This window comes from Rhinatrema bivittatum, chromosome 6 (genome assembly GCF_901001135.1).
Source record: "Rhinatrema bivittatum chromosome 6, aRhiBiv1.1, whole genome shotgun sequence".
Classification (NCBI taxonomy): Eukaryota; Metazoa; Chordata; class Amphibia; order Gymnophiona; family Rhinatrematidae; genus Rhinatrema; species Rhinatrema bivittatum.
The window spans coordinates 158,270,021-158,293,442 of NC_042620.1; the positions used below are offsets into that span (position 1 = coordinate 158,270,021).

Consider the following 23,422-nt stretch of genomic DNA (forward strand, 5'->3'; position numbering starts at 1 on the left):
AACATGAGCTGCTCATGCTCAGCCCAGATACTTGCATATGAGGACCTTTCAACGCAAGCAATGCTTTTTAAAATTCACCCCTTAGTGAACTGTCCACTTGTTTATGCATCCACAAGCACACGCACAATTCAATGACTCAGCCTCCTGAAGGATTAAAAGGTAATTCTGCCGTGAATTTAAGATAATTGCCATGGTTTTACCATCATAAACATTATTGGTAGTTTTAAGCAGAAAAGTAATTGAAATTGATGTAATTTATTCAGGAAAAAAATACAAAGACTTAATCATTTCCCTTAAACATTTCCCTGTTTGCTTAAACAATCTTTTTTCTACAGAACATGTTATTTTACACTGAAGTCGGTCCAACAGATAAGACCTTTTCATCTAAAAAAAATACATCTTTTTCTGGCATCAGTTCCATGAGCTGTTGTATCTGTGAGGAACATTTACTTTTACCAGATTTATCTTCAAATACAAGTGTATGATTTCTTTTAAGAAATTAAGAGATTTTTTTTTAAAGAATGTAACTCAGCTTTAATTTGAAGTGTGATGGAATTTAAAATATCCAATACTGAATTTTGAAATAAAGTACCTGGAAAGCCTTGGTCCTTTGAGAAACTAGAAGACACATGTTTAAGAATTAGAGATGATATCCTGTTCTATGGAGAGTGCTGACTGATATTTCTGGGTTCTGTACACACGCAGAAGCTTTTAGAAAGTAATGATCAGAAATCATGTGCTCCTGTAGATAGCTTGGAGTTCCAGAACATTCTTTCATCAGAAGCAAACCCTGGCACAGGCACTCAAGAGCAAAGGAGCTGATTTACTAAGGCTTTTTTTCCCATTTTGTATATATGTGGAAAAAAGCTTAGAGGTGAATTTTAAGACCCGTGTGTATACACACATGTGTGCGCATATGGCACCTCATGCACATGGAAGGGCCGATTTTATAACATACATGCGTATATGCGCATATACTTGCACCTGTTATAAAATCAGCTATACACACACACATGTGCGCACAAATTTATATTGACACGCGCATGTGCGCACAAATGCCGCTTCTCGAGCGTAAGTGGGGAGGGATTTTAGTAGATTTGCACACTGGCGCAATTACCTGTTTCCCCAGTTCATTCCCAGTTCGCCCCAGTAAAGGAGAAGACTTCCTAAACCCCCTGGCTAACTTGCCTCCCTTTTACCCTATTAGCCTAGACCAGCCTAGCTTTTATTTTGTTACTGACACGCCATTCATAAAATAAGTAAATTTACATGATAGGGGACCCCAGAGCGTGCTTGTGCGTGTAATTACTTATGTGCACACTTCATGTAACAGACTCTGCCCGCCCATGCTCTGCACAGACACCATTCACGCCCCGCCCCTTTTTTGAACTTTTTAATTTGTGCGTATACCAGGAGATATGCGTGTACTTGCACGGTTTTTAAAATCCATGTGGCGCACACCGGCCAATTCACACGTATATCTCCCTGCTTTGGCGAAGGTAGCGCTTTTAAAATCTGCTAGTTAATAAATAAGGCCAAAAATTTGATATGTCATGCTTATGAATTTCAGATGGCTGATGATAGATATATATTTACTAGAAGAACCATCTATTTCTTAAAAGTATTTTGCCTCTTAGGTATGATACAAGGCATATTGAACAAAGCTAATTATGACTTACACTAAATATGTGAATATTAATAAAAATGATAGAAAATTAACTATTTCTCATCTTAAAAGCTCCATTGGTTATTCATATTAACATTGGTTATATTGGATTCTGTAGATCAGGTAAAGCTTTATTGTCAAAAGGATTTTTCCCATTCTGAGCTATTGAAAAAGCACTGGCTACATCAGGCCCTTTGTGTTCAAAACAAAACTCCTGAAAAAAGCAAGAACATTTAAGCACTGAAAAAGAAATGATTTCAGGGGATGTTGTACTGTGTTTCCTCTCAGATTATTACAGTCACACCCAAATCTGAGTGAAAGCTTTAGAAGAAAAAAAATAAAGAACATTCTCACAGTTTTATGAAACCTGTTCAAGATTAGATCCATGCAATTTTCTCTAGGAATGACAGCAAATGATATAAGGTACAAGATTTAGATGTGAGGATAGAACTGTGCTGCTTCACCCTTTTGCAGTAAATGCTTCAGTATCTCAACGTAAATTGCATTTTCTTTTTATTGCAGATACAGGATCAGGATCTGGAGGTGGAGGTAGGAATTTGCTTTTAATATTGAATCCCTCCACATGCCATTATGCTTTGTGATCAATTTGTTTTGTAAGTGGGATGTGTTTGCCTTTTCGAAATAAACACACAGGATTGCTCATCAAGACTTTATGAGGAGGTAACATAATACAGCTTAGCCAAGATAGAGAGCATCATAATTACATGCTTTTTTTTTTTTTGCCAGAGAGATTCAGCAGGCACTACTGCTTTTAACAGGATGTTATGTATTATTCATAAGCTTTAGGAGGAACTCTACCTCTATCTGCTGTGGCTCGTTCACTCGTTCTTTGAACACATATTTTCTCTGTGCACTGATGGAGTTCTTGATGGTGTTTGGAAAACATGGGTTCACCAGTGCTGTATGGAAACTCTTTATCAGAGGATGAAAGACACATGCATTATTTTGAAATCTTAGAAAGATTTACCCTGACAATAAAGATATGGGGAAGAATGAAGCGAGACTTGATTAATAAAAAACTGTAACGTATGTCTAAGTGACTATTCAATGAACAGGAAATATAAGGAAGAAGAACCAAGGTTCATACCTTTTTTAGATGGAGTAACCTAGAGGCTAAAGGATTGGGTTGAGCCACAGGAAGCCAATGTTAAAATCCTACTTCTCCCACTGGCACTCCTTGTGACCTTGGGCAAGTCACAGGTAGCTACTTAGATTTACTGTAAGTTCTCTGGGACAAGTTTACACTGGTATGTAATTTCTTCTACAGTGCCCTGTAGAAGAGTGCTATCTAAATTCTAAAATTAATAAAATTAAACTTGCCTGGTGGTTTTCACCATTTTGGGGAAGGGTTTGAAGAGAAGTGGCGCTTGCTAATAGATTACATGAACATTTGTAATAGTGTATAAATACCTAAAGGGTTAGATAAGGTGAAAAATAAAAAGTGGAAACAAATGGTCAAAAGTCGGCCAACTAGAAAATTATTTTTGAGATAAGGAACTAGCAATCACCGAACAAGAAAGAGATCTGGGAATCATCATTGCTGATGACTTCAGAGTGGTCAGTCAGTGTGACAAAGCTGCTAGGAAAGCTAATATTAACTTGGGTACAAAAAGATAGGTATTCAAAGGGAGTAATAATATATCTCTGCATATATCTGGCAAGACTCTGCTTTGAGTACTGTATTCAGCTTTAAAGACCACATCTACTAAAGGACATTGACAAAGTAGAAGCAGTTCAAAGGAGGGACTCCCAAATGATGCACATTCTGTATAATAATTTAAAATAGAGAGGCAGAAGGAGTTAAAGAATTATTCTTTAAAGGAAAGAAGGAAAAGATGAGATGATATATTTAAATATCTAGCAGACTTTAATAAAGTAATAGAAAATAATATTTTCAATAGAATGAAGAGTTCAAGAACAAGGGATCATCATATGAAGTTGAAGGCAGGGAAACCCAAAAGGAATGTGATAAAATGTTTTTTTTTAATTGAAAGCATGGTGGACACCTGAAACAGACTTCCAGCAAAGTTATAGGAGCCAAAATAATAAAAGAATTCAAACATACATGAGATAGACCCAAAGTGGCATAGAGAAGGAAAAGACCATAGATAAAATAAGATCTATAACAGCATAGCAATAAGTAACAAATAGACTGGATGAACCAAGTAGTTCTTTACTGCCAACATCTTCTGTGTTTCTTCTTTTAAGAAAAAATACGGGTTAAACAAACAGAGCAAAAGTTTTCTAATACTACATGCTAGATGCAGAGCTATAGATTTCTCATATTGCTATGTTAGCAATGTGATGTTCTTATACTATTATTAAAGACAAGTAGTGATTAGAGATATGCATTTGTTTGAAATGAATGGGTAAACCACAATAAATTAATCTATTTTCATTTCATTCATGGACCCCAAAATGAATGGAGAGTTTCCAAGAATGAGACAAAATATTTGGTCTCATTCATTTATGCTTCCCATTCAAGTTTATCCCCAGTTGAAGAATATGAGTGTGCTGTGAATAAATAAACAGAACTGGGTAACTATAGCAACTAATTCTTGCCCTATGACCTCACAGTCTTATCAGAGCCGAGGCAGGACAAGTTGGCAAAGAAACCACAGAGAGGACAAATCATAGTGCAGAATCTTACCTAAAGCTGCTATTTGAATCAAGTGATGCTGACTTACTCCCACTGTAAACTATGAGTACATGTAAGAAGCTCTGTATTTCCTCTCTAGGAATTGGAAAGGAAGTGTTTGGGGATGGTTTCTCAGAGTTTGAAATAAAACCTAGAAACTTTTGAATTTGGTATTGGTAAAGGGCTGCTTCTGATGTTCTCTGTGTTATAATGGTCTCACTCTGTGCCAGAAAGACAAAGACAATGGCACTGTTGCAACATTTTATTTTTATTTTCACTGGTGTAGGGTCAGGGTAGGAGAGAGTATGCAAATTGTAGCAATGCTAGGGATTTTTTTGTCTCTGGACACCAGTGAGGTGAGCGCACTGAAAGAATGAAGAGCAGAGTCTTACTAGGTTGCCAGTCTTTTTGCTTTTCCTAATGTTTTTTTGTGTGAGGCTTGAAAAACGAGTCAGTCAGCATAATAGCACACTACTGGCACATACACTGTATATGTGTAAATGTGACAAACAATTTTCCACTCTGTGAGTGGGAGTACAGTTATAGTATCAAAAATAAATTCCTTTGTAATATCCACACCCCCAGTAGGTAGTGCACGTCAACAAATTTGATCATGTCAGGAAAAAGGAGAGGAGGGAACGTCAGGATTGGAAGCTTTGTCATGGGCAGAGGAATTGTTGCAGAGCCAGCACAGTCTAGTAACAGCAAATGAAGGCAGTTGTGGCTCTAAATTGAAGAGAGACTATTTAAAGTTCAGAATGGCAGAAGAGGAAGGCAGCTCTAAGCAGAAGCAATTGAAATTTGGATAGCATATGCCACTGCACCTGTTCCTCTCTTTCTTGAGGGAAAAGTGGGAGAGACATCCAAAGCTGACAGTAGCTAGGCAGAGGCATGGACTGGGGCAGCAGAAGTGCAACAGCAAAACCAGCTGCATGCTTCTCTACATTGGTTACTGCTTCTAAGGCAATGGAGGCAGTACTTTCAATAACTGATTTGGAGGAAGAATCTTGTCTCAGATTTCTTGAATCAGAAATTTAAGAGCTAGCAGCTGAAGAAAATTTGAGAAGTATAGTCAGTAGAGTCTTAATCTCCAATATGGTAATAGGGGATATAGATAATGGTATTGACAATGATGAGAGCAACCCCCTGAAAGAGCAGGCAGCACAGGTAGAAAGTATGTTATAGGTCCTGGTGTGCAGGAAACCCACCTGGGGAGTAGCACAGGCCAGTAAGGCAGAACTCGGAGCAAAACAAGGGCTGGTCTTCTACCTAGCCATCCCCTCTCCCATAGTTTGAGCCCTTGGGTTCTGGGGGCTAATAGGTTTCTGCAGTGGCAATACATTATAGTGGTGAGTCCACACAGACAATGCTTGGACAAAGCAGGCTGGAGACAAGACTTCTACAAGGCAGGCAAGGCTAGACAAGCTTGGCAGGCTGGACAAGACCGAAAAAGTTTGGCAGGCTGGACTAGGCAGACTTGGCTGGCAGGACAAAGCAAGGCTGGATACTAAGCAGGACCTGGTTGTGACAAGGGAAAAATAGAACTCTGGTACAGGCAGGGCTGGAGACTAGAACAGACAGATTAAGACAAACAAGAAAGACTAGCTCAAGATTTAGACAAGGCAGACAAGGGAAACACTGAACAAAGAACATAGAAGCCTGAAGGCAGCAAGGCTTGGATCAGGCAGAATAGGCCCGAAGGTCCCAAGGCAGGATACAAGAGAAAATAGGCCAGATGCCTCAAGATAGGAAGCAACGCAAGGTAGGGCAAGGCAAGGTAAGGCAAGAACAAGGGTCATGTCTCTGAGCCAGGAGTGACACCATGAAAAGACAGGGCTACTATGGCAAGATGGGTTTACATAGGGCTGGGACTTGGGTGTCACAAGGGCAGTGAGGAAGAACTTGACAAGACTAGGGATGAGGCACACTGAGGGCCTCTGCTGGTGGGGAGATGTCATGAAGATAGTATAAGGCTGCATAGCAGGTGAAATCCTAACAAAGCGTGAGTGATACCCATGGCATTTTTCCTCAGGATCCACACTCAAGCTCAACTCTAGTGTCTGCAACAGCCCCAAATATGCAGAGAAGAGATTGTGAAAAACTTGCCTGATCGAGAGACACTCTAAAGTGAAGAAGGACCCATATTTTGCTCAGTGTATTCACTGCAGTAAGCATATCAGCTGAGGGAAGGAGGATGGGAATCTGAAAAACACTGGTATGTAGCATTACCTGCTGAAGCAGCACCTGCTAGCATTGGCATTAGGGGATGATGGCTATAATAGGCTGTGGTACTCTTCTCCCTGTCAAAGTAAAAGCCAAATGAAAGGAGTTGAAAATGGGCAGACTTTTCCCCAAGTTGATCCCATATCTCCTTCAAGTAGTCTGGTAGCAGGGAAGCAGTGCCCTGCCATGCAACCAGTGGGAACCTACCACAGAGGAAATGGGGTAGTATTCCATAGCACTGTCCAGGCTCAAGAGGCATGCGATATCCAAAGTGATAGTGAGGAGCAGCAGGGAAATGATCAGCCCCTCAAGGAGTAGAGAACATTGGCTTTAAGCATCTACTTCATGTATTAGCCCCCAGTTAAAAAGGATCCTCCAGGACTACATTTAATAGGCAGGTTATCTCCAACCTGTACAAACTGCCACAGTAGCATCCTCCAGGCACTACTGGTTATGACACAGGAGAGTAGTATGCATTTCACCAGTGATATCTGGGCCAGCAAGAATGATATGTATGCTTACCTCTCCCTGATGGCACATTGATGGGACTTGGCCAAGGCAGGAGCAAGTAGCATCTCTAGTGGGTACCAAGACTTAGTGTGCAGGTGGGCTGTGCTACTCACCCAGATGATGGATTGCTCCAAAACCTCATCCTATCAGCCATAAGAAAGATGCTGGAGGGCTGGCAGCTAGACTAGAGAGGCAGACGTCTTCAGGCAGATTTCTTTATGACAGTCAGTGATGCAAATATGACAAGGGCAGTGGAAGATAGGCATTTTTAGAGTATCTATTGCTTTGCACATTTGCTGCACCTGGCAGAGAAGGATGCCTTGGGATTAGGGCCCAAGGACCATGGGGATCTATTCCTGAAGAACCCGATTGAAGAGTGGAGGAAAATAGTGGGGTATTTCCATCAAAGCATGAAGAGTAGGCAAGTTCTCTGTGAGAAGCAGGAAGAATTCAGGATTCCTCATAAGCATCTGATTCAAGAAGCTGGCATCTTGTGGAACTCTATCTATATGCTGCTGCAGCAGTCAGTGGAGCAGCAGACACCCCTTCAGGATCTGTCTCTGTAAACAGAGATAGGTATGGAACTCCCCAGGGGCATCATGTTTGATTATTGATGAGGCAGCTGATAGAAATCCTGAAACCCTTTAAGGATGCCATAGAGGATATGAGTTTCAGAAGCACCACCCTCGTTTGGGTCATACCTGTAGTAAATATTCTGGTGAAAAAAAATTTGAGTTTTTATAAGAGCATCAGGGAATGGAAGTGCAGGTGTACAATTTTTGGACTCCTTCCATCAGTAGGTCCAAGTGAGACTGAAATTTCTGCCAGAAAACAGTAAATACATGCTTATCACAATTTGTGATCCATAGGTGAAAGCCCTCATCATTCAAGGCTGGGAATAGAGTTGATGGAAAAGCTAGTATTTTTGAAAATCAATCAGATTTACTGGGCTTTCCGAATTTCCATGTGGGTAGTAAGATGACTGAAAGCACCATGAAGATATTGCTGCCACTCTGCCTACCTGCCATGTTCAAGACATAACTCCTTAGGGAGCTTGCTTACCTGCCTTGCCTATGATGTACCAGTATGGGAGTTTTGATGCCTCTGTGTTATTTTGTTTTGGATTTCAGTCTAGTTCTTCCACCCTGCTTTTTTGCTGTTTATACTGGGGTGTTTTGTCCCCAGACCAACACAGTTTCCACTGGAGTCAATTTGGGAGGCTATTGAAGGCTTGGGAATGTCTCTAACAGCTCAACTTAATCCTCTGGTAACTAAATGCTCTGATATGGAAGCTCGGGTTCACGTTTTGGAATTTTTCAAAGCCAATACTGGTTCTCAGTTAGGCTCTGTTATAGAAGATGTTGAGTCTACAAACATTTTGCAGCAGTCTATTATTAAAGAAAATCAAGCACTTTTTTACAAAATGGAGAATCTTGAAAGCACTATAAGAGGAAAGAATCTGATATTTATAAATGTTCCCAAGATTCCTTTAATACCACATAAGGATATGGTCAAAAGATATTTTCAAGAAGTATTAAAAGTTCCTGAACAAGCTCACCTTTCTATCTCTAAAGCTTACTATATTCCTCCATTTAAAAGGGAAGTTGGTACTCTTGTTAGACCCCCCTGCTGTATCTTCAGTGGAGTTGGACAATATTTCTACAGTACTCAAAATGTCTGATAGTGAGTAGGTTATTCCTGCAACACTTTGATTTGGAACTGGACAGAGATTGGCAACTCTGTCAATTCTTTAGACACTGGTCTGAGAACTTCCTTAATTGTAAGGTTAAAGTTTTCCTTGATTTGGCCAGACAAATGTAGAAAAAGAGACAGCAATTCTTATTTATGAGACTTAGAGTCCTTCAATTGGGAGCTTTATTTCTCCTGAAATATCTCTGTAAATGCTGTATTAAGTATAGAGAAGTTTCCTATGTTTTTTTCCAACCTGCACAATTATCTCATTTCCTAAGTGATAAGATGCCAGTGGGAGACAATTCATCACCCCTTCTAGTTACTTAATCTGATATATTACTGGCAGAAGAGAGTTCGGTAATAATTGAGCCCCTGTCAGAGCTACATTTTCCTTTTTTTTTTCCTCTCCTTTTTTTGTCCTTGAATTGTGTCTGGATCCTCATATTGTGGACTGGGGTTGAAATTGACATGGTTTTGTTTAGTTTCTTAATATTTATTTTTATCCTGGTTTTCTTTTGTCCTATTGTCATTTTCTGTTTTCATTATAAGAAATATACGTGGATTCTTTAATATAAAATTACATAAATAAAAAATTGGAAAAAAAAGAAAAAATATATGTTTCTCTTCCCATTTTACCTCTTTACTTGATTTTTGTCTTGCTCTTGAGGTCTGTCTAGGCCTTTCTGCTATTTGTGATTTACTGCATTCTGTGCTTTGGGGTTTTTTAATGCTTTTATACTGTTTGCAATAACCGGCACTATAAGCCTTAGGGGTTTAGACACTGTTGGCTGTTTGTGAGGGACTGCATGCTACACCATGAGGGTTCAGACACCTTTGTTCTGTTGTGATTGACTGCACTCCATGCATTAGGGGTTTAGACACGTTTGTGCTGCTTGTTTTTCCCTGCACTTGGGGGGGGGGGGGGAGTGAAGAGGTTATGCCTTTATGTTGTTTGTAATTCCATGCACTGGTTACCTTGAGGTTTTGATGCCTTTATGCTGTTTGTGATTCCCTGCACTGTACACCTTTGGGGTTTTGACATCTTTATGCTATTTGCAATTCCATGCATTGTATACCTGGGGGGGGGGGGGGGGGGTTGACTTTCTATACTGTTTGTTTTTGTGATTTTGTAAATAGTTTGCCTTGGGGATTTTGATGCCTTTGTCAAATTTGTCAAATTTGTGATTCTTTGTACTGTATACCTTGGTGGTTTTGACATCATTGTGCTATTTGTAATTCCCTGTACTGTCTTGATGGTCAGCTCTTCAGCACTAATTAGCTTACAATACCCATACAAGTGAAATATGGGACCAATGCTGATTTAATAAGCCACTCACAGTTTCACTACACTATCATGTATACATAGCACATGCATGGTTTGATCTTTTCAGTTTGACAGAAGCATATGCTACTCGTAGGATCAACCACATTTTGCCAACTGAAACAGGCATCCCCCACTCTGGATGTCTTCAATGTTCTTTTCAACTCCCCTTCCCCTATGGTATTTCCCAATTCTTGGTCTTGCTCTGACTATCCATTGCTTTGCACACTTGCTGCAATATTCTGCAGGCTTTTGATATCATTCTTCCTGCAACATCATCCTCTGAGGCACACCTTGGGTGTTTTTTTATCTACTCTTCTTGCTGCGTTGCTCTGTACCTATCTTTTCAGCTTTTAATAATTGTCAGTACCACTGCTACACCCAGAGCTCAAAGCCAGACTTCGCACCTTAGATTCTTCTGCTGCTCTGGCTGGCTTTTTGGTGCTTTCCAAATTCCCTACCCCTGTAGAACTTGCCAACAGTTGGTCTTGCTCTGGTCATCCATTGTTTTGCCTGCTTGCTGAACCAATCCTTGGGTACTTTAATGTACTCCAGGTACCACTTTTACCCTCCTGGTACCTGTGGCTTTTGGTGCCATTTTTCTTCCTCTCCCCTCAGCCTTGAGTTACACCTGGGGGGGGGGGGCAGGGGGGGGCTACTCTTCTTGCTGCATCACTCTTCTCCTACCATTTTTTTTAATCACCATTGCCACTGTTATCACTGCTTATTTAAGCCAGACTTTATACCTTAGACTGATTCTGCCACTGCTCCATCTGTCTTATTGGTGCTTTCTAAATCCCCTTCCTCTATGGTACTTGAAAACCCTTGATCTTGCCCTGTCCAACTGATACCTTACATAGGCCTTACCCACTCAGTTATCTTTAATGATTTCATGCCTTCTTGGAATTTTATTCAATTCCTGTTCTCTTATGGTTCTCACAATGATTGATCTCATCTGGTATTTAGCCTTTGATGCATTATACTTTAGCAAAAGGTGAAGGCTACAGAAGTGCAGCTCCCAAAACTAGGACTGTGCTCCATCAAGATTACTACTTTTGAGCTAATGGAGGTATTGTTTGCAAAAACTGATTCAGAAAAAACATTGTCCTAGATTCCCTGAATCACAGGATATTAAACAGCTAGTGGCTAAAGAATAAGTAGTGCCTCTAGTCAGTAGCATCTTATTCTCTAGTGACGACTAACTTGAAGGCAGAAGAGACAGTTATTCAAAAGTAATAACAGGCCTCCTCCACGCATTTTTCTGGCTTTTCCCTACCTAGAGCTTTCTACAAATTTGGTTGATGCCCTCTGATCCTCATTTGGAGCCTGGGATGTTCTAAGCACTTTGAGTGGCTGCTTTGGTCCTCTAATGATGCTGTGATGTCCTGAAACCACTATTTCACTTGCCTTGGCCCTCTATCACTGCCCATTTTGGTGCTTTGTTCAACCTGCATGGTACTTTGAGCTATTCATACCACACTTGGTGCCACTTTGACTGTCTTGTACAGCCTTGGGGTGGGGGTTCATGTCACTGTTGTTGGTTTCCTTTGCCCCACTTTTGCAGCCTTGAGGTGATTTGACCACTCTTGTTATGGTTTTGCTCCTCTAACAGTGGAGAACATCTGCCACTGCTGGTAACATTTTCCCCCATTGAAGGTCCTTGGGCTCTTCATGCTTTGTTGACATAGTTTTGATGCATTGGCAGGCCTTCATCCTTTTAATGTTGTCTTCCCACCAGTTTCAATATAAATTATTAGAAAATCCCAGTTTGGAAGTCTGTAATCACCTGCCTTATTTTCATCTTTAAATATAATGACAAAGAAATGAATGAATAGAACAAAGACATATTTTTTTTTGTTTGAAATGAACCTAACAAATGACTATGACCTACTAAATAAATGAATGAACCAAAACAAATATTTTGATTCTGCACATGCTTAGTTATGATATATTTATATGATGTTATTATAAGTGATTATGTTATGACATCTAGAGGTAGATCATATAATTTTATTAAATTAGAGCAATAATCCAAATATTCACCAATGGGTAGAATTTATTGGAATACAATAAATCATATTAATAAGACCCCTGAAAATTTGTGTGGACTGGAGATGTATATGCCTCCTTCCTAATTGGCGTGGCCAGCAATATAAGGCCAAGTATATCAGGGTTAGGAAATACCAAGACAAAATAGCTCCTTCTCATTCCTAAACTAAACTTTATGTCATGCAGATCTATCACTCTTCCAGCACATAGCACACAGCTACATATTTATTTATTTATTTATTTATTTATTTATTTGAAATATTTTATAGGCATCAAATCCCAAAATTGTTCAGTGAGGATAACATGATACATGCATAATTTAAAAACACCACATAACAAAAACAATTAAATCATACTTTTAAAACATAAAATATAAAATAATTTTCAGCACACTCAAAGACATTACAGCTATAAAAAAAATGTAACCTTGAGCAAATAGATTTTAATTTCTTTCAAAATCTCAAATATTCTGTTTCCATTCATAACTCTATATGCAATTTATTCCATTGCAGCCACCACACAGCAGGCACTTTAGCAAGTGATTTGCTCCAACTCCTACACTCCCTACAAGTCTTAGTAAGGGTATCTACAAGTGGAGATTCAATAGGATTGCCACATCAAGAAGACAAATAGTTGTTGACTCTTGTTATTTTTACTCATTCATGACTTGATGAACCCCATCCAACTTTGCATACTTCAAATGAAGGTATATGCACATGGCAATTAGTTGTTCCATTTTTCTAATGATTTATGAGATTACATTATGGGCTTGATTTTAAAAATGACTTATGGCATAAGATCCTATTTTACATTTATAAGTAGCATTTTGAAAATCAATTAACGGGGTTGTATGTATGAAAGTATATGTAAAACCCCATTTTGTGCATACTTGTATCCGCAGTAGTAAGAGGCAGAGTCGGGGCAAGGAAGCATTTGCATGCACACTCTTGATTTTGGAAAGCATGTAAATAAATGTACACACAGAAAATTGCACTTGCTCAGGAGCTAGTGTAACTTTCTGGGCATATGTATATGTATCTAAAATTTGATTTATATTCTGCTTTTCAGGCACTATGTTGTAGTGGTCATTAACAAGTTGTAAGTTAGAAAACAATTTCTTGATGTTGGTTTAGCTTACATCTTTAAATTCATTACTGTAACTGTGACTGGTCAGCAGATGTTTAGTTTTGTGTCCCTTTATTTGACTGTAATAACTATGAGGCCTAAGAGTGCCCAGACTTAAACCTTAGGCCAGAAAACAGATGGTCTAAGCGATTCAGAATAAAACTGTTATAGACCTAATTACAGATAAATGTCTAAAGAAAAGAGAATGCAAATGTTCTGGAGCAATTAACTTGAAAAAAGCAATTCTGTTCAATTTCTCATACCTGGGAACTGCCCTGTTGGCTCAATGGTAGTGCTGTATGCTGCCATGCAGGATATTTAAGTTCTGTTCTTGAGCCTACTTTTCCTTATTTGGATAGCTTAAACTGAAGATAACATACAGGCTGTATTCACAACCACTGTCAAAGGTGATGCCTAGTGACGAGACTCAGGTATCATACATACTGGATTCCAGAGGGAATCATGGCCTGTGACACCTACCCAAGGATTGTTGCTGCAATGGTGAGTTTAGATGGACTAAACAGGAGAGGATTTTTTTTTTTAATGGGAATTTCTCCCCATCTAGTTGTCAATAAAAGCTCTTAGCACCATAGCACCAGTAAAAACTAGTTCTGGAAGCTCAACAGAGAGAGTTGAAACTGTTAGATCAACAGATCTATCAGATTAGAAGATGATTACTCTGATTATCAGAAATTATGTAAAACTTCTCTGAAGCTTTTAGTTGATGTAATTATGCATTTTGTCTAATTAATTGATGTCTGTCTTATCTTGATTTTATGTTTTGCTTGTATAGCACTTTGTAGCCTTATTGGGAGAAGTAGTTTACAAACTTGAAAATAAATACAATGCTGCATACAAATAAATAAATAAATGGATGCATAGATAAATGCATACATAGATAGATAAATAAATAAATATACCTTATTTTACAATATCTGTTAATAATTAAAATTGGAATTGCATTTATTAATCTCAAAGATGATATCTTAGATCAAATAGAAGAAAACTCCCTGGAGGTGAAAAGACAAAGCACATTGATTTGGCATCTGAGCTTCATTTCTATTTGCTAGAAATGTAACTGTTCCTAGGATCATTCTTATACTCTGAGCCCTATACACGAATGACATTTTCAAAGGTTTTTTTGTGGAAAAGTAGCATATACATAAGTAGCCTGTATGTTCATGTATGTGCTATTTTATAAACATTGAAAGTGCATGCATATTTTTGGTTTTGTGTATACATTTACATGCAAAAAAAGGAGGCAGTTGATGGGCATTTAGATGCAAGTCCAAGATGTACATGCGGAAGTTGCTATTTTAGAAGACATTTATGCAAATCCATTAGGCAAATAATTCATGCAATTTTACACCTGCTAATTATCTAGTGCAATTGATATCAGACTCATCTGTTGTCTGCTATTTTGGGGTGAGAGGTCTATGTAAACTGCAGGGAGTTCAGCGTGAAGTACTAGGAAGGTCCCGGAGAACTGGAGATGGACTGGGTGAACTGGCAGAAATATCAGCAAACTGGTGATTTCATGTATGCATGCGTATTTTAAAATATATCTGCCTATGTGAATAAATCAGGGTTTTACGAAAAATGTAGGGGTTTTTTTCATTTGTAAAATATGAGTGTTTGTTTATAAAATAGGTAGAGAAAATATGCTCTTTCAATGCATTGAAAATATTTGCACATACTGATACATAAATGTATTCTTTCAGAGCTGAACTAAGTGATATTTTATAAAACTGTGCAGCAGCCCGCTGCATAGTTTATAAAATATTAGGATAATCTCTGCAATATCACTTGCACGTGCAAATCCAGTAATGTGAATAGGTTGGAAAATTATCCTTTAGTATTTTTATCATTGATAACAAATAAAAGAACACGTTTAGTGCATAAGTAAATGTGGTTTCTCGTAATCACAATATTGAACCAATAGCTAACATATTTATAATATGAAGCACCCTATATCACCTGGCTTCCTCCACTGCCACACTGCAGTTACATTTGCCAGCTCACCTGATGATGATGATGATGCCTGCACCTTCCTTGGGGTGAGGATGCTGCTGCCATCTTTCTTCAGGGGCTTCCCCCTAGGCATGTTGTAGGCTCCACAGTGGGAATCCCTGGACACTGGCAGATAATGTCACACGGCTTCAGGCTCTGAGCCAATAGATATGCAAACTGTGCAATTGCACAGGGTGGCACAACCAGTAGGGTGGCCTCGGGAGCAGGGAAAGGCCCATGCTGCCACCGGTGGACCCGATCCCATCAGCGGCAGAAGAAGAGGAGGCCCATGTTGCTGCCGGTGGACCTGGTCCCACCAGCAGCAGAAGAAGTGGAAGCCTGTACCCATGGTGCCACTGGTGGATCTGATCCCACCGGCAGCAGAAGATGGAGATCCATGTTGTTGCAGGTGAACCCAATCCTACCAGCAGCAGAAGCAGGAGCAGAGGAAGCACGTCCTTCAGGTCCTCTGCTGGTGTTGGCCTCACGGTATTGAAGACTCGTGGTCCTCAAACTTCCTGTATTACAAGATGAGAATACAGGAAGTGCTGGCACTGTGAGTGTTGAATTACCGCGGTGCTAGCATGGGAAGAGGAGCTTCAGAATGGCTTTTCTCCACAAAGGAACAGGCTGACAGCAGCAGCAGAGGAGGAATGACCCATGGACCCTGACTGCATGGTCTGTATGTGTTTGTGTGAATGGGAGACTGCCTAGAATGAGTGCATGTGTGAATGGGAGATTGCTTGTGATGGGTGTGTGTGTGTGTTTGTGTGTGTGCATGGAAGTCTGCCTGGGATGGGAGTGTGTGAGGGGTGCAGGTGGATTCCAACCTATCAGCAATAGAAATGAAGCTGAGGGCCTGGGGCTGCTGTAGATCCCAACCAAAGAAGAGCTGGAGATGCGTGAAGGTTTGTCTGAGAGGGAGGGTACATGTATATGAGTTTGTGTAAGTGTGTATATATAAGAAAGAGAGGAGAAAGTTTGTACATCCCACTCCCTCTACGTCAAGACAATCCCAGGGTGACTGGAAATCAAGTTCCCAGGTATGGAGAGGGTGAATTTTTAAAATTATTTTTAGATTTATATTTCAGATGTTATTTTCTGTGTCTGCTGTTTTGAAATATTTTATTAGTGTTTGGGACATTTAAAAAGCTTATATATGAGTTTTTAATTATTTGATCTTTTATTCATCAGCTTTAAAAATATATTATCAGTATGTTTTTAGTATTATAATTATGTATTTATTTAGGGGGTCATTTTCAAAGGAGTTACGCATGTAAATGTGACATACTATCGTAGCAATTTTCAAAAGCTATTTACTCGAGTAAAGTGCACTTACTTGAGTAAATCCTATGGACAATTCAATGGCATATATTGTAGCAATTTTGAAAAGCCCACTTACTTGAGTAAAGTGTATTTACTCGAGCAAAAACCAGTTTTGCTCGAGTAAATGCTTTTTAAAATCTACCCCTTTATTTCTTGATTTTATTGTTTGATATTTGAGGAATGGTGATGGTTCTGTTTTTCCATTATTGCACTGCATAGGGATTCTGGCTTCTTATGGTTTCCAGTTTAGTTTTTGTCTGCGCATTTGTATTTCTACTTTATTGTTGCTCTATTCTGTATTATTCTGTACTACCCCTAACCAATTAAGGGCCTCATTTTCAAAGCAGTTTACCGCGTGCGATAAATTCGCAAATCGCGTTAACAGCTGTTAACGCGATTTGTGAATGCAAATTAGTAATTTGGTATTCAGGGGGCGGAGTTGGGGCGGAGCATATGCAAAGCGGGAACCAGTTTATCGTGTGCGGCGAAACAGCCGCAGTGTTAGCACGGCTGCTATCTACAACCCTCAAAATTGCGGTACGGACTCCGCTACAGGCCAGTAAAGGATTATCGCGGTCCACGATAGTCCCGGACCGCCCGTTTGAGAGAGAGAGAGAGAGAGAGAGAGAGAGAGAGCGAGCCTTCCTATAGTGCCTATGCCCTAGACAGGTATTTTAACCCCTATGGGAGGGCCACCTACTAACTCGGGGTGGGGATTAGGTATGAGCGTCGGGGGTTGGGGGCCACTTTTGCATTCCACATGAGACCTACGGAAAGAACAGTGGTCTCTAGTGAAGATTTGCTGGCCATCGGAGTGAGGAAACTCACTCCAAGAGATTTGGGCTACGTTCTCTCCACCTAGCTTGATGGACACTCTACCTGGGCAACTGGGGTACAAATTATATCGCAATGACAGAGAGCAGCATCTTGGTGGCGGGCTGGTGCTTTATGTCCGGGATGGCATAGAGTCCAACAGGATAAAGATTCTGCATAAAACTAAATGTTCAATCAAATCTGTATGGGTAGAAATCCCTTTTGTGTCAGGGAAGAGAATAGTGATAGGAATATACTACCATCCACCTGGCCAAAATAGTGAGACGGACAGTGAAATGCTAAGATAAATTAGAGAAGCTAACCAAACTGGTAGTGCAGTAATAATGGGGGATTTCAATTAGCCTAATATTGACTGGGTAAGTAAAACATCAGGGAATGCTAGAGAGATAAAGTTCCTGGATGGAATAAAAGACAGTTTTATGGAGCAATTAGTTCAGGAACCGACAAGAGAGGGAATATTTTAGATTCAATTCTCAGTGGAGCACAGGATTTGGTGTGAGAGGTAACGATGATGAGGCCACTTGGCAATAGTGATCATAATATGATCAAATTTGAATGAATGACTGGAAGGGGGATAGTATGTATATCCACGGCTCTAGAGCTAAACTTTCAAAAGGAAAACTTTGATAAAATGAGAAAAATAATTAGAAAAAAACTGAATGATGCAGCTACAAAGATAAAAAGTGTGCAACAGGTGTGGACATTGTTAAAAAATGTGATCCTAGAAGCACAGACCAGATGTATGCCATGCATTAAGAAAGGTTGAAGGAAGGCAAAACAATTACCAGCATGGTTAAAAGGTGAGGTGAAAGAGGCTATTTTAGCCAAAAGATCTTCATTCAAAAAGTGGAAGAAGGATCCTTCAGAAGAAAATAGGATAAAGCATAAGCATTGACAAGTTAAATGTAAGACATTGATAAGACAGGCTAAGAGAAAACTTGAAAAGAGTTGGCCATAGAGGCAAAAACTCGCAATAAAAACTTTTAAAAATATATCTGAAGCAGAAAGCCTGCAAGGGAGTTGGTTGGCCTGTTGGATGATCAAGGGTTAAAGGGGCACTTAGAAAAGATAATGCCATTTTGGAAAGATAAAACAATTTATTTGCTTCAGTGTTTGCTGAAGAGGATGTTGGAGAGATACCTGTTCTGGAGAAGGTTTTCATGGATGATAATTCTGATCAACTGAACCAAATCACGATGAACCTGAAAGATATGGTAGGCCTGATTGACAAGCTGAAGAGTAGTAAATCACCTGGACTGGATGGTATACATCTCAGGGTTCTGAAAGAACTAAAAATGAAATTTCAGAACTATTAGTAAAAATTTGTAACCTATCATTAAAATCATCTGATGTACCTGAAGACTTGAAGATGACCAATGTAACCCCTATATTTAAAAAGGGATCCAGGGGTGATCTGGGAAACTATAGACTGGTGAGCCTGACTTCAGTGCCCAGAAAAATCGTGGAAACTGTTATAAAGAATAACATCTCAAAACATTGAGATAGATATGGTTTGATGGGACATAGCGAACATTGATTTACCCAAGAAAAGTCTTGCTCACAAATCTTCTACATTTTTTTGAAGGGGTAAATGAAAATGTGGACAAAGGTGAACTGGTAGATGTGGTGTATTTGGATTTCCAGAAGGTGTTCAATAAAGTCCCGCATGAGAGAAAACTAAAAAGTCATGGGATAGGAGGCGATGTCTTTTGTGGATTGCAAGTTGGTTAAAAGACAGGAAACAGAGAGTAGGATTAAATGGTCAGTTTTCACAGTGGAAAAAGGTAAACAGTGGAGTGCCTCAGGGATCTGTACTTGGACCCGTGCTTTCTAATATATGTATAAATGATCTGGAAAGGGGTACGATGAGTGAGGTGATAAAATTTGTGGATGACACAAAATTATGCAGAGTAGTTAAATCTTAAGTGGATTTGATGAATTGCAGGAGGACCTTGTGAGACTGGAAGATTAGGCTTCCAAATGGCAGATGAAATTTAATGTGGACAAGTTCAAAGTGATGCATATAGGGAAAAATAACCCTTGCTGTAGTTACTAGGGATGTGAATCGTTTTTTGACGATTTAAAATATCGTCCGATATATTTTAAATCGTCAAAAATCGTTAGAGCCGCGATACAATAACAATTCCCCCGATTTATCGTCAAAAAATCGTAAATCGGGGGAAGGGGGAGGGGAAGGGGGAGGGCGGGAAAACCGGCACACTAAAACAACCCTAAAACCCACCCCGACCCTTTAAAATAAATCCCCCACCCTCCCGAACCCCCCCAAAATGCCTTAAATTACCTGGGGTCCAGAGGGAGGGTCCCGGTGTGATCTTTTACTCTCGGGCCTCCGGTGCGTTGTAGAAATGGCGCCGGCGCTACCTTTGCCTTGTCATATGACAGGTCAAACATAGCGCTGGCGCCATTTCTACAACGCACCGGAGGTCCGAGAGTAAAAGATCACACCGGGACCCTTCCTCTGGACCCTAGGTAATTTAAGGCATTTGGGGGGGTTCGGGAGGGTGGGGGATTTATTTTAAAGGGTCGGGTGGGTTTTAGGGTTGTTTTAGTGTGCCCGAGAGTGGAAGATCACACCGGGACCCCCCCACTGGACCGCAGGTAATTTAAGGCATTTTGGGGGGGTTCGGGAGGGTGGGGGATTTATTTTAAAGGGTCGGGGTGGGTTTTAGGGATGTTTTAGTGTACCGGTTTTCGATTTACACGATATACATGATTTACACGATATTTAAAAAACTCAAACTGCGACGATCCGATTCCCTCCCCCTCCCAGCCGATATCGATTGTTAAGACGATCGATCACGTGATTCACATCTCTAGTAGTTACACAATATTAGGTTTATCTTAGGAGTTACCACCCAGGAAAGAGATCTAGGCATCATAGTGGATATATACATTGAAATCATCGGCCCAGTGTGCTGTGGTGATCAAAAAAGCAAACAGAATATTAGGAATTATTAGGAAGGGAATGGAAAATAAAACGGAGAATGTCATAATGCCTCTGTGTCGCTCCATGGTGAGACCGCACCTTGAATACTGTGTGTAGTTCTGGTCACTGCATCTAAAAAAGGATATAGCTGCACTGGAAAAAGTGCACAGAAGAGTGACCAAAATGATATGGGGCATGGAACGGCTGCCCTATGAGGAAAGGCTAAATAAGTTAAGGCTAATCAGTTTGGAGAAGAGACAACTGAGGGAGGATATGATAGAAGTCTACAAAATCATGAAAGGACTTGAACAAGTTAATGTAAATAGGTTATTTACTCTCTCAGATATTAGAAGGACCAGGGGGCACTCCATGAAGTTAGTAAGTAGCTCATTTAAAACAAATTAAAAAAAATCTTTTTCATTCGGTGCATAGTTAAGTTTTGGAATTCAGTGCCAAAGGTTGTGGTTATGGCAGTTAGTGTAACTGGGTTTAAAAAAGGTTTGGATAAGTTCTCATAGGTTTGGATAAGTTCTTAGATTTATTTACTGTTTGGATACTTGCCAGGTACTTGTGACTTGGATTGGCCACTGTTGGCAACAGGATGCTGGGCTTGATAGACCCTTGGTCTGACCCAATATAGCATATCTTATGTTCTTATGTTCATGGAGTGGAGATTCTAGTGGGAACTCCCAGAATCTTGTTCCTTCTCCTTGATGTTAATACTGGTGACTTCTCTAGCAGGAAAAGTCTTTAGAACTTGGGAATCAGGCTATCCCAGCCCTGGAATCCTGTGAAAGAGGGTTTGTCAAAAACCTCCCCACAAAACAATATCCAAATACTTGCTCTCTGATAATCTCTCAATGGCTATCACTGGTGCTTGCCCCATCTAGACTGTAGATTAAAGCTCACAAGTCTTTAGTCCTTGTCCTTTTTGTCCAATCCAAACCCTTCATGTTGGGAGGGGCTGAAAGGGATGGAAGACTCATAATTGTAGGATTGTTTGCAGGGACTTAGTGACATCTAGTGGCCAACCCAAAGGGGTAGATTTTCAAACCAGTGTGCCCTTCTGAAAAAAGTGCACTTTGCTTGCACCGACGCTTGCGGGCTTCCCCGGTTCCCCCTAACCTAACCTTCCCACCCCTTCCCCTAACCTTCCCCCCCCCCCCAAAAAAAAAAAAAATGATGTCAAACCTTTTGTACCTGTCTGGAGGCAGGCACAGGTTGTGCATGCCGGCAGCCTGCTGGCATGTAATCCTCTGACACGCGACCCGGGTCTTTATGCGCATCGCTTTTGAAAACAGGCCCGGCGTGCGTAACCTTTTGAAAATCTGCCCCATAGGGATGCCACAAGCATATCGTGAGTTATTGGGTAACGCCATTCTATACTGCTTCCTTGTCCCTTTGCACAACCCACCAGCAATTTTCAAACTACGAATCTGCTCACTCCACCCCCACAAAAACATCATCAGCAGGAGCCAGGATCACCACATGCTGACATTGTTTTGTTCCAGTACTTTTATTCCCTGCTCTGGTCCCTCTCACTGATCTCTCACACTGCCTCAGATTTCTGCAGGGGGAGGGCCACTAAACTCCCAAGATTCTCATTGTGCCACTCCAGCTCCGGGCCTGGATCTCACATATCCACTAGTACAGGCCCGGAAGGCTGCCCTTACTGTCCCACTCCCTTGACAGCTGAGGGTTTTCTACAGGAAGACCACCCACCCACCCACCCACCAACCAGAAGACCACAGCAGCAAACCTGAGGCCTACCGGCTGTGTGGCCTGCCTGGCCTTCACTACCATCCTCCTCCACCTGGATCCAGTGGCAACGAGGGGAGGATAAGGTGGGGAGCCCCCCTCCCCCACAAATGATGAGTGAAGCACCTTGCTGGCTGCCTGCCCACAACTTGCCCAAAACCTGCCCACTGCCTACCCACCAACCAGAAGACTGGCAGCAATGCCAGAAGACCACAGCTCTGACAATGGGGCCTACCGGCTGTGCAGCCTGCCTGGCCTTCGATGCCGGCCCCCTCCACTCAGATCCTGTGGCAGCAGTGAGGGGAGGATGAGGAGGGGAGGATGAGGAGGGGAGGATGAGGAGGGGAGTCTCCTTCCCCCTGAACGATGAGGGAAGCTCCAGCGCCATGCCAGCTGCCCGCCCAGAGGCCACCCACTGCACGCCTACCAACCAGAAGACCATGGTGGGAACATCAGAAGACCATGGCGGTGACACCTGGGCCTACCGGTTGTATGGTCTGTCTGGCCTTAACTACCAGCCTTCTCCACCCAGATCTGGCAGCAGCAAAGAGGGGATAATGAGGTGAGGAACTCCCTCCTCCCCAAATGACAAGAGAAGTGCCAGCACCATACCGGCTGCTCGCCCACAGACCACCCACACCTGCCTACCAACCAGAAGACTGCAGCAGCAATACCAGAAGACTACAGCAGTGACATTGGGGTCTACCGGCTGCACAGCCTGCCTGGCCTTCGCTGTCAACCTCCTCTATCCAGATCTGGCAGCAGCAGCAAGGGGAGGATGAGGTGAGGAGTCCCTCTCCTCCCCAAACGATGAGGGAAGCACCAGCGCCAAGCTGGCTGCCTGTCCGGGCCGCCCACAGCCCTCCCACTGCCTGCCCACCAAACAGAAGACCTCAGCGATGACACCAAAGGCATTTGCGCCATGGGGCACGTGCGTTGGTGTGCGCACAAAGGAGTGCACACAAAGGAGCACAACAAAGGAGCCTTCCCTCTGTGTGCCCCTTTGTGGGCTCCTGAAGTGCTTTACTCTGCTGAACCAGGAGCATACCTGCGACAATCATGGATTAGATGTCCTTCATTGAGCCATCACTAGGACGAGGTCTGATTGGAGAGATATAGAATGCCCAAAGAAGAAACAAAGAAGGATCACAAACCTGCTCTACCCTACGATAAGTACTAACTCTTCCTCTATGTCCTCCAGTTTAATGTTTACTCTGCTTCTATTAAATGTTCAGTCTCTGTCAAAAAAAAATCCCACTGATCAATGACCTAATAGAGGATCTATACCCCACGATTTTTTGC

The 23,422-nt window shown here is 41.2% G+C and overlaps 1 protein-coding gene across 1 annotated transcript in view; it reads left to right on the forward strand.

Moving 5' to 3' along the window:
• TMEFF2 (transmembrane protein with EGF like and two follistatin like domains 2) overlaps positions 1 to 23,422 on the forward strand; it is a 718,820-nt gene that overhangs the window by 48,106 nt on the left and 647,292 nt on the right. Inside the window, exon 4 of the mRNA XM_029606083.1 lies at positions 2,189 to 2,215. Coding sequence (XP_029461943.1) covers positions 2,189 to 2,215 — 27 coding nt within the window. The remainder of the gene's footprint in view (positions 1 to 2,188; positions 2,216 to 23,422) is intronic.